This window comes from Cygnus olor, chromosome 9 (genome assembly GCF_009769625.2).
Source record: "Cygnus olor isolate bCygOlo1 chromosome 9, bCygOlo1.pri.v2, whole genome shotgun sequence".
Taxonomy (NCBI): Eukaryota; Metazoa; Chordata; class Aves; order Anseriformes; family Anatidae; genus Cygnus; species Cygnus olor.
In genome coordinates this window covers 3427514-3445523 of record NC_049177.1, presented here as the reverse complement: position 1 = coordinate 3445523, position 18010 = coordinate 3427514, and the positions used below count along the sequence as shown (strand labels likewise).

The following is an 18010-nucleotide window of genomic DNA, read 5'->3' as shown; positions in this document are numbered from 1 at the left end:
TGACAGTGGATATCAAATGTCATGTCATGTATTCTTTTTAATAAATAAATTTAACCCATTTCTGTCCTCTAATTAAGGGGATAAAAGGCAACACTGGTCCACCTGGAGCTTGTGGTCGAGTAAGTGTAAATTATCTTCATCATGTCATTTGTATAAACCATTAAAATAAGTCAAACTGACTGCATGTAGCAATAATGGATACCATGATGCTCTAATTGGGGTATGTCATTCTAAAAGTACTGTTATTGCTGGACATCTCAAAGGCATGGCATCTCCCTTCATGTAGAACTGGATGAAAGATCAACACCTGGTTAGATTTCACTCATTTCCAGCAGTTTTGGCAGGAGACTGGACTATCACAGAACAGTTACAAACATCGCTGGAGTTGATTTTTTTAAAACCAAACTAATCAGTTCCAGAACAGGTGTTTTTAATTTGAAAATCCCAAGGTTCTTTATTTAAAAAAATAAAAAATAAAAAAAACATCAAACTAACAGATACTATGAGTACAATTTCTTTGTCTAGTTATGCTGTCTCTCCAGTGTTTTTCTTAAAGGACCTGTGTGCATCTAATGGAAACTTTCTGCTCAAGTTGTCCAAAAAGAAATAACTTTAAATAAGCTGAATGAATTGTGATATTGACAGAGTACTAAAAACCACTGCTTTTCAAAAAATCAATAGAACAAGAATAGAAATTGCATATTTTAAGCAGTTTTTTATGCCTTTTAAAATTAGTGTTTTAGTAGTCCATTTAAATTTTAGTGTGATGTTTATGTGTCAAGGCACAACTCTTACCATAATCTTATTTTCAGGTAAAGGTGCCCATTCAGAATAATCCAGAAAAGAGCAAAAATTTTTAGTTAGAAAAAAGTAGAGCTATAGTTAATAGCAATTTAATTCTGCCTGTCATTTATATAAATTTCGAAATGTCATCATATTAAACTATAATAAATTGAGAATATTAATTTCATAGGAATTAATTTTATATGCATTTGTGATTTAACTAGTTGAGTTTTGTCTTTTTTCATGTATGATTACTTAAAAGAGTAGTTTCTGTATAGCTGAATCTGATTTGAAGCAGTAGAATAGACTTTATAATTCCTAGAGGTTTCTGTCAAGAATATTTTCTATCTTATGCTACTGTAATATTCCTGATTGGGTCTCTAAATCCCAATCTGCCTGTATAATTGCATCCACAGGCAGAGGAATTCTTTGGGAAGTAAAGAACTGGGCTGAAAATCCCAGCCCCCTCTATTTGTACAGGTCTTTTGGCATTATCTGTGTGTAACAATTGTAATTTAATTTGACTACTGACTACTTGTGAATGATTAGCATGTGGTTAGGAAGGTCTCATGGTGTCACAGCTTTGGAAGGATGAATAAGGTCATAACATTGTACTAACCAAATGGTCAGTATGAGGCACTGTGCTTTTTTCTTCATTCTTACTATTCGTTCTTTTCTTACAATCTTTCTATTAAGACAGAGTATTATGATAATGTAGTTGGTGATAGGGGAGATGAAGGACCCCCTGGACCTCCAGGACCAAAAGGTCAACGTGGTATGCCTGGTGAGTAGCATATCAAGACTACAATCTTTTAGCATGATGTTGTGGTGTAACCCCACAGGCAGCTAAGCACCCCACAGCCGTTCACTCACTCCCTTGCCAAGTGGGTTGGGGGAGAAAATAAAATTAAAAAAAAAAATCAAAAGGTAAAACTTGTGGATTGAGATAAAGACAGTTTAATAGGACAGAAAGGAAGGGAAAAGAATAATGATAATAATAATGATATATACAAAAAAAAAGTGGTACCCAATGCAATTGCTCACCACCTGCCAACCAGTGCTCAGCCAGTCCCTGAGCAGTGGCTCCTCTCCCAGCCAACCACCCCAGCTCTTATTGCTGCCATGGAATATCCCTTTTGGGTCAGCTCTCCCTGTTGTGTCCCCTCCCAGCTTCTTGTGCACCCCCAGCCTGCTCACTGGCAGGGTGATGTGAGAAGCTGAAAAGTCCTTGGCTCTGTGTAAGTACTGCTCTGCAACAACTAAAAAATTAGTGTGTTGTCAGTATTACATTTCTCCTAAATTCAAAGCACAGCACATACCAGCCTCTACGAAGAAAATTAACTCTATCTCAGAAGAAGCCAGGACACGGGGGCTGTTTATTCAAAGGGCTTGTTCCAGGCTAGGTTTCTGAGCACACAGCAACCTGCTTCTGCCTTTCCAAATTACTCCCATCAAATTTATCCTGAGATATGTAGTAAGATTTCTCTAAAAATAATGAAGCTGGCATACTTCTTTGTGCACATAATTGAGTTGAGCACCTAAGCTCACTCACATCCTATATAATGACCTTAGTGGATTACTGCATCAGTGTTACTTATGTATGCCATAGACAAAACGCCAGAGCTTTAAGTCTCCTGTTAAAGGTCATACTATTTTTGTAGCTTTCAGAGTTTCTTATGCCATTTTTATTGCCTATCATCCCCAAATATTTTTTGTTGTTGTTTTTTGTTTAGTTTGGCCATGCTGTAAAATTAAAATGTCTTGATTTATTATTTGAGCTGTATCACAATGTAATAATAACTTGTGGGCTGAACTCTAAGGCAGCATGTTGTGAGCTATACCTCATACTCACCCAGCAAATGCTAGCCTACTGTATTTTGGTGTTCTGTTTTTATGAATATTCATGTGTGCAAGTGATCACGTTGCATCCCATGAATACCCTTTGTTTTAATAAATCTACTTACGTGCTTCCAAGGGATGACAAGAGGAGAGTTGAGCCTTGCAAAGATAATGCATTTTTAAGAAGTGGTATCTCTATTACAGCAAGTAATAGTGGCAAAAAAGAAGGAAGTTTGCAGGCCTGTAAGCCCCTCTCAAGTAACTGGTGCATCCCCACCTGAGGATAAATGTGGTGGGTCCTATTCCTACCTCTTGTAAACACCCATATCTTGCCAGATTTCAGTGAGAATTGTCAGTGTGCAACAGTTGCGTAAATGGTATACGACTACTGAGGTAAAACCAAATTCTTAAAAGGTAAAATAAGCATAGAATGCAGAAACGCAAAGATTGCAGTCAGTGTTACTGAGTAGTGACTTTGCTGAGGATACAATGGTTTAACTCCAGTTCTAAACATGTTGCTTTTGCAGGGCCACAGGGTCCTCCTGGAGGTGCTGGTAGACCAGGTATGTGTAATGCTCCAGTACCACAAAAATTGTTCTTCCTGCCAGTTATACCAAATCACCGTTGTGAAATCTTAATTTTGGATGTCTGTGAACATATCTCTACACAGCAATAAAATAAAAATAAAAAATGTCAGCCACAAGTTTTGATGAGCCAAGCATGTAAAGAGAGATTAAAGAACATTTTAAAATATCTTTACATTCTCATTGTGATTATTTAATATAATATTAATATTAAATAATATAATATATTAATCATTAATAATTTATATAATATAAAATATACGATTATATTTATTTATATTTATTATGTTTTATTTTTATAATTATAATATAATAATATATAATAATATAATATTTTAATAATTATTAATAATTATTAATATAATAATATAATATTTTACATAATAATGTAAAAAAGATTCATGGTATGAACTTTGAAACTGTGTTTGTCTCTCACTCATCCTGCTGAGTACTTGCTTACTTTGCTTTGAAGTTCCTTTTTTTTTTCTTTAATTTCATTTTTGTATTTTCTCCTCTTTGGTTAGGTGTGTCAAGACCTGGTCTGAGAGGTCCCCCGGGATTTCCTGGCCCAAAAGGAACAAAAGGAGAAAAAGGACGAACGGGCTTGTGCATTGTAGGCCCTCCAGGACTACCTGGGATTACTGGCAGACCTGGTTCTGTTGGATTACCAGGTCCTCCAGGAGAACCAGGTGACATTTTATTATTGTATATATAATACACAGCAACAAATCCAGTTATCTCAATTGCTGATGTATGAGATTATATAAACATATGATTTATGGAGTATATCATGAGTAAAGTGGTTGAATAGATTTTTTTTGGAAATTTCACTTTAGAATATTCACGAAAAAGTATGTGTAGCAATTGTCTGTGCTCCATTTCTAATGAGATTCTGTGGGGAAGGTACAATGACTTTCCAGTATAAAGATTTCTCGCTTTTTTTTTTTTTTTTAACTGTGACTAAAAATGTACTACTTAAAAACAGGAAGGACTAATGAGAAAAAAAAATCTGTTCTTAAGATTAACTGTTCCAAACATTGCAGTTCATCTGTAAAACTAAACTCAGAAAGGGCTAATCTAAAAGTTAGAGAAATCACTTGCATGCCTTCCTAGGTCTTAGTGGGCCTTAGAGCAGGCTTGAAGTACTGGCATCATGAAAACAAAGCAGTAGCAGCTTTGAACCAGCTGAGTAGTTCCAGTTCATACAACTTTTAGAAAGTGTATTAACCAGGAGTACCTCTTTAACTAGGAGTACAAACAGCATCATATTTCCTTTATGTGTGGTATGGCCAAAGCAAGTTCTTTTCAGAAATAATACCAATGTAATGCTTATCTTTCCTCCCTTAAAATAAAAAATCTGTCCTCCAAATGATTGCCTTAGGAAGAGCTCAATACGTCATCTGTTTTTTCCAGAGTAATAGTAAATACAGCTGAATAATTCTGATAAAGATACTTGAGCAGGATTAATAATTTACAAATAAAAGTTTTCCTTCCAAAGCTGGAAAAGAAAGAATTATGTTTCTGTTAGAATGTAAATATTTCCCAAAGGAGGAACTGTGCTTTTTAAAGGCAGCCCCCTGGCTAGACAGATAAATCCAGCAGTCTGCTGAGATTTACTTTAGAATCACCATATTTTTCCTCAAGTAGTTCCAGTTAAAGGAGTTTCGGTTTTGTCCAGGTAGTTCTCTTTCAAATGAATACTGTCTCCAGATCATCCTTGCACCTTTTTTCTGCCTTAGCAAATAGAGAATGTCTGAATAATCTGTAAATGTAATGGTGCCATGCTCATTTCATTTCCAGGTAGAGTAATATTTAGAACAGGCCCACCAGGACGTCCTGGAGAGCCAGGGTGTGCAGGACCTCCAGGACCTCCAGGAGATGTTGGCATGAAAGGTCAGTTACTATGTTTATAGACTGTTTGAAGGATTGACATAGTGTTCACTCAGCAGGGGATAACAAGATATCAAAAATGTCAGGGAATCTTATGGTTTTGGAGCAAGCCCTTCCATATTCAAGACAGTGTGTATAAATTAGGAGAAATTAAAACAGAGTGGAAAAAGTTCATGTTCATTCTCAGTACAGGGTTTTGTACATTTCGCTTTCATGTACCACATTTTTTTGTGTGGGAGTGTTTTCTCTGAATGAGGACGGGAACGTATCGTTATTGACAGTTACTGGCCTTTTCACCTGAAAACCAAGATGCAGAGCTGAAAAATTACTTTTTCCATTTCTATGTACTTTCTGAAAGCTACCGCTTAGAAGTTGACGGTACAATCCATTTATCTTCATAGATCCTCATGAAATTTTGAAATTAATTGACCTCTCAAGCTATTTGATGAGTTCAGAGATTTTTAAAAAATTCATTAGGGATAGCAAGATGTCCTCCCCTTAAAGTAAACAGTGGCTAAGAACAGTGCCTGTGCCAGTGCCAAGCACCAGCTGTAAAGCACTGTAGCCAGCGTGTAGATCTTCTCTGGACAGTGCTTATTACAGGTTGGTGGGGTTTTTGTATTCCCGTGTTGTTATGTCAGCACTAACGGTTGTTCTTTGAGAGAAGGTTCATTCTGTAAATATCACCACAGGAGCTGCTAATTTTTTTTTTTTTTGGCTAAATGCTACCTGTCCGTCTTTAAAGTCACTCAGGCTGTTATGAAGCCATATTAGTTCAAAGCCTGTGTGCCTTTCTTCTTTTGAGACAATTTGGCCTGTCGATAGAGTGACTGTATCCAAATAGCTTACTGAAATCAGACTTGAAAAACAAAACAAAACAAAAACACAAGAGATTTAAACTGGGTGTCCCTATGTTTTGAATTAAATGTAATCAGTTCTGATTCACTGTCTGACCACAGGTGATCTTGTATTGTGTTGGAGGTGATCTTCCATCAAAATTCAGGTCACATGCCTACTGCTCTTTGACCAAGAGGTGTTGACCACCCTCTATAAAAAAAAAAATAAATTAACACATTAGTTCAGCCTGGGACTTACTTTGTGTGGAACAACTAATGAATTATATTCCTTCTAGGTGATGAAGCTTACGTGTGTACTGATTGTAGCTATGTTCCGGGAACGCCTGGTCTTCCTGGTTCGCCTGGGCCACATGGCCAGGATGGCATCCCTGGTAAATTATCTCAGTATTTCTAACAGGATGGTAGGAAATGCCACTGCTTTTGCTTTTAGCATGAGAATCAGGACAGGTATGAGCATGTCTGCAACATGCAATATTCCAGATCCCAGAAATAGCCCTAAGGTTGTGATGAGTGTGATAGCATAATGCAGCTCCATCTGCTGACGTGAGCACAAGCCCTAAAAGAGTTGAAGACTAAATGCTAATGGGCTTAGGTGCAGCCTGAAGCCAGGTCAGTCTATGCTCATGCAGTGAGTGTAAATGGGAGTAACATACAGTGCTGCATGTGATTATGAGAGCTTGTCAAAATCCATTTCCTTGTTTTCTATTTTATTTACAAAATATGTTTGTTCTTTTGCAGGTAGGGAAGGAACACAAGGTCCCAAAGGAGCTCCAGGTTCTCCAGGAGCACCAGGTTTTCCAGGAGCTCAAGTAAGACTTGCATTTTTCAAATCATTTTTCAGATCCCACAAGAATTTCATAGAAATGTCATGGCCAACGTTAAATGAAGTGTCATACTAGGTGATATCAACAGTTTTCTGTTGCAGCCTCACCTTGAATACTGTGTACAGTTCTGGGCTCCACAATGTAGAAAGGATATTAAGAAACTTGAAAGCTTCCAGAGGAAGACAATAAAGTTGGTATAAAAAAGGCTGGAGGGCATGTCCTATGAGGAGAGGCTGAGGACACTTGGTTTGTCTAGTTTGGATGAAAGAAGTCTAAGAAGCAAACTCATTGTTCTCTACAACTTCTTGAGTAGGGGAAACGGAGAGAGAAGTGCTGATCTCTTCACCCCAATAACCAGTGATAGGATATGAGGGAACAGCACAGAGCTGTGCCAGAGAAGGGGTTCTGCCTGAATGTTAGGAAGAAGGTCTTTACTGTGAGGGTGATCAAATGCTGGGACAGGCTTCCCAGTGAGGTGGTTGATTCCCCATGTCTGTAAGTGTTCAAGAGGCATTTGGGAAACTTGCTGAAGTGGGAAGGCAAGCACCTGCCACAGACATACTACTTGGTTGTTCTAATTTGTGCCTGTAGTAGTAACAATTCTTGGGAGATTACAGAAAACACTGTCCAAAACAAAACTGTCATGCACAAGAACATATTGTGGTGGCTGCTATACAGATGCATAATTGAAAGAGCCTGCTAGGAAGTTTTTCCAGAAAACTCCCAAGAATTTGTGAGCCCAAGATCACTAGAGCCCAGCGTGCTTGTGTGCTTTCAGTTCCACATTGTGCCCTGAGGGGCTAAGAAAAGAGCACAGAAGTTAGCTACAGACAGACAGCTGTGGTGGCTGTAGTATCCCTAGGGAGATCTTCCCATGTAGAGAACAATGTCCTCTCCCATGTCCTCTCTAATCAGATTTTAAATTTTTTTTCTTGTCCTTCTAATTATGCCAGTAGTTGGAGTGGGCAGTTACAGTGAATAAAGATACAAATAAGGAGAACCATTCTTAGGTATTTAATTTAAAAAAGAAAACATGAAAATGGTTGACATGTTTAGCACTGAAATTTTCTTTGTTCCAGGGACCTCCAGGTTTTAAAGGAGATCAAGGACATAAAGGATCAAAAGGTGAGCCAGGATACGTGTATCCAGAAGGGCCAAAAGGTGAGCAAGGAGATCCAGGGTCCAGGGGAGACAAAGGAAGAAAAGGTTCAAGTGGATTCCTGGGAAGACCTGGCCCAAAGGGCTACAAGGGTTCTAAAGGTGAAGAGGTAGGTATGCACTGTTTACAATTAACATAGAATTCATGAAAAGCTAAGTTAGTGGTTGTGTCTTGTATGACACTCTGTTCTACCTAGTCCAGTATTTTAACTGAATATCATCTGCCTGACTTAGAGGTGCTATGCTTAACTATAGCAACCAATACACATAAGTGGAAACAAATGAATTAGAATAAATATTCTTATGTAAGACCAGGGAGAGATGAGGCTAGTGTGGATGCATGCTGCTGCAAAGCCTCAGCAATTTATTAGTTTATTGTGCTGTTAGTTTGGACATTTGTATTGGAGCATTATCTTGGATTGCTGTGATGAATAAGACACGGACCAAAACCAAACAAATAAAAATAGTTTTTCTGTCTAGTCATAATGCTTAAAGTGAAATAATAGTACAAATAATGCCAGTTTGGTCTTTAGGAATTAATCTTCAGTCAGGGCTGAGAGAAACCACAAAAGCTGCGAGAATTACTTTAAGACTAGCTTTCTTAGAGCAGAGCTCTTGGATCAGCAGAAACAAAAAACTAGCAATTGTTGTTGCACTGTGTTGGCTGAGAAACTGTAAAAGTGATTCAGATATTGCTATTTTTAAACCTGACCCCGTAGCACTTACAGCAAATCAGTGCTGAAATTGTTTTTTTTCCTAATGTGTTTTGAAAAATAAAAAATCATACAATATAATGCCGTGGTAATTGAAAATCAAACTGTTTTTGTACTTTTTCAATTTTAATAGAGAGGCTGGATGAATGCCCTACAGTTTACAAGCATTGATATTAAAATTCTTATTTTTTTCATCACAAGTAAATTGGTTGAAAAAGTCCTGTTCAATCAGCAGAGCTACTCTGCTGCTAAAATAGTATAAGATCATAGTCGTACAGAGAATCAGGCATTTTGTTGTGAAAGCTGGCATGGAGAGCAAGTAATGTTTGGTATACACACATATATATCGTTAATAGGGATTGTCTGGTACAAGAGGAGATAGAGGACTACCTGGACTGCCTGGTAATCCTGGTCTCCCTGGAGAGATGGGGCTTCCTGGACCACCAGGTTATGGGCCACAAGGAATAAGAGGTTTCAAAGGCTCTAAAGGAGTACCTGGTCCTCCTGGATTGCCTGGAGAAGCTGGTTTGTAACTTCCTATTTTACTGTTCTTTACCTATGTTAAAGTTTTAAACTGCAGAGAGAGATTAAAGACAAAGACATAAATTATGAAATGTAGGAAGTTTTTTCTTGGGATGAGATTTCCAAAGCGTTGTTCCATCTTTGGTTTCACTAGAAATAATAGCAAAAGTCTTAGGGTCATAAGATAATTGAGATTGGAAGGGGCCCTATGAGGTCTTTAGTCCAAACTCCGGCTCGGAGCAGGGTTAGCTATGAGATTAGAGCAGTTTACTTCAAGTCTTGACTGAGTAATACTTTAAAACCTTCAAGGACAAAGACTGCACAGACTTTCTGGGCAACCTGTTTCAGTGCTTGACTATCCTCATCATGAAAAAAATTCTTTGACTATAGATCCATTTCTCATCATTAGTGTGAGCTAAGTCATCAGAGGGGAAAATATGAAGGACTTGATCACTTTGGAGTGCCGGAAACATACCAGTGTATTTATTTATAGGCAAATATAATCTGGAAGAACTCGAAGCTGGGCAGGAGAGATATAGCCAAGTCGCTTTTTAAAAGAATTTTTGAATTTTAAATCCAGGGGATTCTGGGGATTAGTGCTTATAACTGCAGTGATACGTTGGGCACAATATACCCATGCTTGTGCTATTGACTGATGTAAGATGTGAATTTGTTATCCAAAGGGATGAAATTTTTAGAGTGTGTCAATCTGAGTCTTCGTCACTCTTTCTGGGGTTGTCACATTGTATCAGGAAATGCACATGAATCTCTGTTGGAGACCTTCCTAATTGTGAGTTTTGTTTTTGTTTTTTTGTTTAGTCTGTTCTGAGGGTCTTCGACCTGATGTTGACAATAACTTATATTCCCTACTTAAAATCATTTTGTGCTCTCTGGGTGTCTGTTAGACTGTAGGAGGGCTGAGAGAAGGGCTTGAGGTGGTCTGGGTGTCAATAAAATTCTTTTGCTGTATGAAGTCAGGGTTTAAAGGATTTTCAAAATCTGTTGGAGCTTCAGAAACATGGAAACAATAGCAGACCAGATTTTTAACGGACTAGCTTGCTCATTAATATTTTTAAATTGTAAATTATGTATTTTTAAAATTGTCTATTTCCAAACCATAAGACTTTGATAATGTATTTGCTGAAGGTCTGAAAGGAGAGACCAGTAGGATAACTCCATTGCCTGCATTGCCAGGACCTCAAGGACCAGATGGTTTACCTGGACCCCCAGGGGTGCCTGGTGAGTATGTTTGCCCTAAGGACAAAGTTAGAGATGACCTGATTGGGATTTCTCTACCAACTCTGGCCAGATAAAACTGTTGGAGAGAACTCTATGAAGGATTTCATACCAAGGGCAGATTGCATGAAGACTTAACAGACTCGTGCATGCTTTGATACTGAGAACACAGAGATCACAATTAGCATTTTAACTACTGTGGAGGAAAAGCAGTGTCTAAGTTCTAATGATGTCATCTACACTGATGTCCTAATCAATAATGATAAGCTGGAAAACACTCCGTCGTTATGTGTTGAAATTCTGTGGTAAGATGGACTGCAATTTACTTATTTTCTTTGAACAGGTAGGGTCGGAACAAATGGTCAGCCAGGTGATCCAGGACATCCAGGGCCAACAGGTGACACAGGCTTTCCAGGGCTTGGGTTTCCTGGAAACCCAGGTCCAAAAGGTAAAATACATTTTTTGATATTCTTTAAAAAAAAAAAAAAAACACAACACCTTTTCTACTTTTTTTTTTAATCTGAATTGACAACAATCATCTTTAAAAAAAATAATGAATGAGCATTAATCAGATGGTTTTTAGCACTCTTGTAATTTACTGCCTTTGAGGGGGTTTTGTGGTTTTCTTTGTTTTTGAAATATTTTGAAGTATTTCAGAGAAATAGAATACTACAACTACTACAGTGTAGTTTTTTGAAGAGAACAGTGAGGAACTGGCATAAGAAGGGGTTCACTCCAGATCGGTTACTTAATGCAGGATGTTTTTGACCCAAGTAACTGAGCAGTGTTACAATGAGTGTTGAGGGAAGATGCAATGTGTCAAATGTGTATCAGGATTTCGTTTTCAGCTCTTGTAACCTACAATAGTGCAGAAGTCCATAACCACATCCATACAAATACCCCTTTGTAAAATAAGGTGGTAAATATAGCATTTGTACTGCCATATAATTCTTTTTGTAGGGGATAAGGGACGTACTGGAGGCAGAGGATCACCAGGTTGTGAAGGAAAAATTGGAGAGCCAGGCCAAGCTGGAAATCTGGGACAACCAGGAGAAAAGGTTTGACTAGAAATACAGCACAGACTTTTCCATAGGTCCCATTCATTAACTGTGTCATTGAGCAAATAAATTAATAAGTGCATGGAAAATAAGAGTTCCTGTATTTGCTAACCAGTGATGCACAAACTATAAAATGAAATATTTTATGAAAGAGGTTGTCAAGTCAAATTTTAACTAGAGATACGGGATTTCAGAACTCCCAAGTCGTTGGGATGTTTTGATACTTCAGTTTTCAGAGCATAAGAAAACTATTGCATTGCTTACAGCAAAAAATTAAAGCCACAGTTTCTGAAGAGATGGCTGTTCAGAAATTACTGATGGAATATATAAAGGTAGGACTCTTGACTACTCTGTAATTAGGATCCAAAGGTGAACAAAATAATAACACTTAACTGTTTTGAAAAGGGGGCATTTCTTTTTCTTTTTATGCCCATATGTCATTCTCTATGTGTTTTTTGATATGGCAAAGTATGGGGATTTTTGTTTAGTTTAATTATTACTTACTCTGTGCTTGAAACCACAGAACAGCTGGATTTGAAGTGACCTTTATGGTCCAAATATATAATCAATGACTGGTATAATCTCAGCTCTACCGGCCTGTTTTAAGAACATATTGATTTGCTCGTATTCAAAACTAGTACCCAAAACAACAAGCAGTTTGGTCAGCCAATAAGGAAAAACATTTCAACTTTTCCTTTCAGGGAATAGACTTCAGATATTTATCATAAAAACAGTCTTCATAGAAAACAATGTTCAGAAGAATGACAGGGGTAAAAATGCAATAACTAAGTATTCTGAGACATATCTGGGTGCTGACTTTGATTATTTCAATAAATATTGTGATGAAAATATAACTACTATAAAGGAAAAATTGTATTTGCACAAACTTTTACATATAGGTCCAGCACCTTACATAGTTACAGCAAGCATCATAATGCAGTAACAGCCAAAGAGAGGGAGATGTCTCGTAATGCTCAGGAACGATTTCTTAGAGCAATGAGACAGTTCAAAAGCTGTTTAGATAAATTAATCTTCTGGTGTGGAACCTGCAGGTGGTCAATAAGGAACATCCAGTGATCTACTGAACTAGAGCCATTACAAATGTGAAAGATCCCCAGGGAATGGAGGTGATAATTAATTAAAGAAGCTAGTTGATTGCGGGGTGGAAAGAATATTTTGGCAGACTTGCAAAACGTAGTACATGTGTATTGTTCACATCTCTGTGTTGCAGGGGGACCCAGGCATGATTATTCATGGAGAGCCAGGCAGACTTGGTTCACCAGGAGCTCGTGGCATTCCTGGTCCAAAAGGTGATACGGGATTTCCAGGACTTCCAGGCCTACCAGGACGTGCTGGACATGATGGTGATGATGGCCTAAGAGGTACTGTGGTCAAACAAGCACAAGATACACAGCAAGTTACCTCCCTATGTTAAGGAAAGGGAAACCAAGTCAAACAGTGCTCACTCAAAGCCTCAAACTACTATCTAAATCATTATGAAACCAATCTCCTTTCTTTTAGGAGATCCTGGCTCACCTGGAATTCCAGGGGATCCAGGTTTTCCAGGGAAACCTGCTGAGTGTCTTACTGGCCGGCCAGGTTTGCCAGGTGGCCAGGGAGCTACAGGCCCACCAGGTAGGACCTTCCAAATCAAATGTGCCGTTTGGCTGGGTGACTGGGTTATATTTCTGCCCTCAAACATCCTGAGGGACCTGAAGTTGTTTATGGGTATTGGTTATAGGTTACTATGCAACATCGCATTTAAAGGTGCATTGTCTGCAGATTGGAGGAAAACACATGTACTAATTAAAATGGATTAAGATTTTTTCATCGTGTGGGGGAATGAAAATGCATACTCTGGAGTGTTTGGAGGATGAATGCAGAATTGGTGGGGTGTTTGTTTTGTTTTATTTTTGTCTCTACTGTCTTTTTTTTGCTTTTAAATCTCTTCAAGATCTCCTGAATGTGTATATTATCTTGTATAGATTTACTGTATAGCCCTCAAACAGGCTCAAGAAGAGCTTGATACTCATGATGGCAAGATAGAGATGAAGGTTTCCAGCAAGAAGTATCCTACATGTACTGTCATGCATTTTTCTCAGGAGGAAGAGGTTCATTAGGTTCAAAAGGAAAACTTGGTCCTCCTGGCTTGGGTATCCCAGGGATCTATGGAAAACCGGGGGAACCTGGCTTAATTGGTCTTCAGGGAAACACAGGATTACCTGGTCTCAAGGGACGGTCTGGAAGACCAGGAATCGATGGTGTGCCAGGTAAGGATTCCCCAAATGCCTGTTTTGACATAGAAAATTAGTCAGTCTCTACAAAAAGTAGTCATGCTAACATGCCATCGACTGTAAATTGAGGATACAAAAATATTTTTCCATTAGCAGCTTTCATATATACATTTATATGATCTATAAGGAAAACAAGTCAGTCATCATTCCCTGAATGACTAGCATATCTTGAAGCTGTGATGACACAGTATTGAATTTTCTGCGGCACTCCACTTAGAATAGAAAACTACTTCCCATTGTTTTCTGTACTGCAATGTTCTTGCAACAGGACACTAACTAGTTCAAAGCTGCTTCCCAGCATAATGAAAGTGTAAGGTAAGATCTTACTCAGCATCCCTTTTGAAGCAGATGGCTTGTTAATGCTTTCTCTTTTTCTGGAAAACAAAAACAAACAAAAAAAAAACAAAACAAAACAAAACAAAAAAACACAAGATCTTGAGTCTATGAGAGTTGTGACTCAGATCAGACTCTGTCATGTTAACCAGAGCTGACTTTACTTAAAGTAAGTAATCCCCATAGGGTTTTTTGTTTTTAGAAATGTGTTCAAACTTGATTTGTAGAATACAAAAAATCAGGTATGTAATGCTGCTTATCTCTAAAAAAGATTTTTCATTATTCTCAAATCCTGCATTATTCTGTTGCAAGGAGATGGTAGATACCTTTTTATATATACAACCTGTAAAACTAATGATGAAGGTGTAGGCCAAACCTAGGCTTCTAATGCCATTTGAGATGAGCTGTCATGTCTCAGCTGGCTTCCAGCTCCTGAGCCAGAAAGGAATGTCTTTCCCATACATCTTGTGATGGATATGGATCTACCAGCCTAGTGTGGCTATCTCAGATACGTTAATCACTCTCAATTGTTTCATTCATTGATTGAAGCTGTTGCAGCTGTTAGTAAGCCCTCAAACTACCCACATTAATCTGTACATCAGTGCTGTTCATGTAGTTAAAAGCTGGAAAACTTGCTTCTACGATATGTTATAGAAATGGAGAAAATGTTAAAAGAATTGATTAGCTATCTGACAGGTACATGCATGCCTTTCTATGTTTCACTGATTAAATAAGTTCCTATTGTTTCCTTTCCACAGGCCCTAGGGGAGAGCCAGGTATAATGGGGCCATTAGGAATTCCTGGACCCCCAGGCATGATTGGAAGTCCAGGCAACCTGGGTGTCAGAGGTAAGTGACCATAGTATCTGTTTTTGTTATTCCTTAAGAATATAGGAACTGTCATGCTAAAGAAGACTTGTGATCAGTCTTGATGTATGTTATCACTCCTGAGTATGTGTTGGTCAATTGATGACCAGAACTTCTTTGCGCTTTGGTAAATATTTGACTTCTGTACTTGTGCAGTCTATAGGCTGAATGACATTTTCTTTTAGCAGTATTGAATTGCCACCTTTTCCATTTCACAGTGTGAAAATGGTTGGAGATTTTCTAAATAAAGAAGAGAGCTTTTTGCCCTGATTTTTTTTTGTCTCATTCATGTTCAACATATTATATCTGTTTAACAGCTATAAGATTATATTCATGCCAAGATACCATAACTATTTCTCATAATAATCTGTGGTCATAAATGTTTATTGATGTTTTGAGTAATTGAGAAGCTGTTTTAAGTTGTTGATTTGGCATGTGTATTTACATACGTTGTTGACCTTAGAGATGGAGTTTAATTGCTTCCCTTATGTGCTATCACCTAGACACGCTACTTCAGAAAATGTTGTTGTATTTTCTTGCAGGTTCTTTTGGCTTCCCAGGACTAAAAGGAAGAAAGGGGTTTCTTGGAGCAAAAGGTGAACCAGGTGATAAAGGTTTTCCTGGACCATCTGAGACCTTGGTTGGCATTGGAAATAAAGGAGAACAAGGCCCAAAAGGTACATATTCATTTTTCTGTCATGCAAAACCAGGTAGAGTTATCTGTGTGGCAGTTCCAGTGGGCTCTAACAAATGGAAGAAACTGGCTTAACTACTTAAAGTATTCATGTGGCTTTGAAATAATTTTTGCCAAACACCATAAATGCCTTTTATGGGATAGTTGGATGTTACACTGAATATTTATTTCCATTTTAACAAGTCCATATTCGTTAAAAATCCTCTCATTTTAATGTCAAATTAGTAATAAAGTGTTGCTGGTAGTAAGTTTATATATATGCGTCCTATATAATCATGTTTCTACACACTTTACCCACCTTCCCTACTGCACCTCACAGCTCTGGCCAGCTTTGTACCCAACTGGAACTGGGGTTATTCAGCCTAAAGAAAAGGAGGCTCAGGGGAGACCTTATCACTTTCCACAGCTACCTCAAAGGAGGCTGTAGCGGGGTTGGGATCAATCTCTTCTCCCAGGCACCAAGCAATAGGACGAGAGGAAATGGCCTCAAGTTGTGCCAGGAGAGGTTTAGGTTGGATATTAGGAAAAAATTTCTTCACTGAAAGAGTTGTGAGGCATTGGAACAGGTTGCACAGGGAAGTAAAGTCACCATCCCTGGAGGTATTCAGAAGACGTGTGGATGTGGTGCTTAGGGGCATGGTTTAATGGTAGACTTGGCAGTGCTAAGTTAAAATTGATAATTTAGAGGCCTTTTCCAACCTAAATGATTCTATGATTTAGTAGTCCATGAGCACAGAAATGGTTGTGCTTACCAACTGGATGCTGGATTTCAAAGAAATGAAGTCTGCTTAGAAATATTTGACCGTCAGAATTATTATTTTGTGTGTAGTATTAATACAGACTCTCTGTATATGAGTTGTACATATTTAATTAATGCTATCTGGCTTTTTGTGAAGACATTTTGTGTGGTAGGTTTCAGAAATTTCCTTTCATCTCCATATAGGAAATGCAGAACTCATTAACCATGAGCTTGTGTCTTACTTGTGTTTATTATTGCAAAGTAAAAGTCCTGTGTTCCACTTCAGCTTCATTAGTTTTAAGAGTTATAAAATGTTAAACTTATCTTCTAAAATGCTGTTGTGTGTGTGTGTTTGTTTAATGAAATTGTTTTAGGAGTCCAAGGAAGGATGGGTCTAAGAGGAGAAAAAGGAGATGCAGGTGTACAAGGTCCCCCAGGTCTTGTTGGATCTGAAGGAGTACCTGGTATACCAGGTATGGAGTATGTATATTGAAAATTACTATATCACAGAATGGAGAGCAAGGATAGTATTACTTCAATGCTAGCACATAAACTTAGCTCTAGCAGCAGCACTGTATTTTCTGTATTAACTCTGAAGCTCCTTTGAGAATTCTGAAATGAAGCAATATCAAAAGGTGCTATTTCAAAGTCATACTAGCTACAACTAAACGATTCTTTATTTCCTTCCAAATATGGATGATTATGTGAGGTGATACATAGAAAATAATATTAACTTTAAATAATATAAAATAATAATAACCTTAAAATCTAAAAGCTGATGAGGCCAATGAATAAAACTTGGTATTTATAAAATTTAAGAGAAGTTTGATTCCTAATATAATAAAGAAGTAGTAGGAATTCTAAGTTTACCACAGGTATGCACAAAAATATTTCAGAAGCTTTTTGTATTTAAGATTGATTCTATTTCCCTGTTGAAAGCCTTCATACTTGGCTTATATTTTGGAAGTTAACAGGTCTTCAGTGAAAAGCAGTCTTAAAAAGAACCAATGTAATTATAGACCTACCTAAGCCATTTCACAAGGTTTAGCTCTGCCATCACCATGCTCACATACATAATGATACATGCTGATCTTGAGTGAGAAAATGAATCTATTTTTTCAGATTAATTAAAACATTTTTACTTCTCTTTATACTATATTTTGATACATACAGAAGATACCTGTTTTTTAACTTGATTTCCTGACAACAGTAATGATAATTCTATGTGCTTCTAGAGCAAGAGGAAGAATTATGCTCCACTGTTTGTTGATTTATGAAATCAAAAAGTACCATGGCAGTGTGTGAGAGAGAGGATTCTGTATTCATCACAACTCTGCCAGCCAGCCAATGTCTAAACTTGTCACGTGAAGATGACACTCATTTCTTCATCTTGCAGGTGCCAAAGGATTTATGGGTCTTCCAGGGATTCCTGGAGGGCAAGGATTCCCAGGTGCACCAGGAAACAAAGGGAACATGGGAATTCCAGGTTATTTTCTCTTAAGTCATGTTGCAAATTGGTAGAGCCTTTACACAGATCTGAGCAGTTTCTGTAAGCACACTACACAATACTTAACTCAGACTGGGATTTATTCTCTGAAGTGCCTGTAAACTTCTCATCAC

The 18010-nt window shown here is 37.8% G+C and overlaps 1 protein-coding gene across 3 annotated transcripts in view; it reads left to right on the top strand.

The window, feature by feature from the left end:
- Window positions 1-18010, top strand: part of COL4A3 (collagen type IV alpha 3 chain) — a 67727-nt gene that overhangs the window by 33368 nt on the left and 16349 nt on the right. For all 3 annotated transcript variants that reach the window (XM_040567385.1, XM_040567384.1, XM_040567386.1), the window contains 19 exons: window positions 78-119; window positions 1480-1567; window positions 3150-3185; window positions 3731-3895; window positions 5007-5099; window positions 6229-6324; window positions 6692-6762; window positions 7857-8045; window positions 9005-9173; window positions 10317-10409; window positions 10750-10854; window positions 11367-11464; window positions 12696-12846; window positions 12986-13099; window positions 13567-13734; window positions 14850-14939; window positions 15500-15634; window positions 16765-16863; window positions 17787-17876. In XM_040567385.1, the coding sequence (XP_040423319.1) occupies window positions 78-119; window positions 1480-1567; window positions 3150-3185; window positions 3731-3895; window positions 5007-5099; window positions 6229-6324; window positions 6692-6762; window positions 7857-8045; window positions 9005-9173; window positions 10317-10409; window positions 10750-10854; window positions 11367-11464; window positions 12696-12846; window positions 12986-13099; window positions 13567-13734; window positions 14850-14939; window positions 15500-15634; window positions 16765-16863; window positions 17787-17876 (2092 nt within the window). The remainder of the gene's footprint in view (window positions 1-77; window positions 120-1479; window positions 1568-3149; window positions 3186-3730; window positions 3896-5006; window positions 5100-6228; window positions 6325-6691; window positions 6763-7856; window positions 8046-9004; window positions 9174-10316; window positions 10410-10749; window positions 10855-11366; window positions 11465-12695; window positions 12847-12985; window positions 13100-13566; window positions 13735-14849; window positions 14940-15499; window positions 15635-16764; window positions 16864-17786; window positions 17877-18010) is intronic.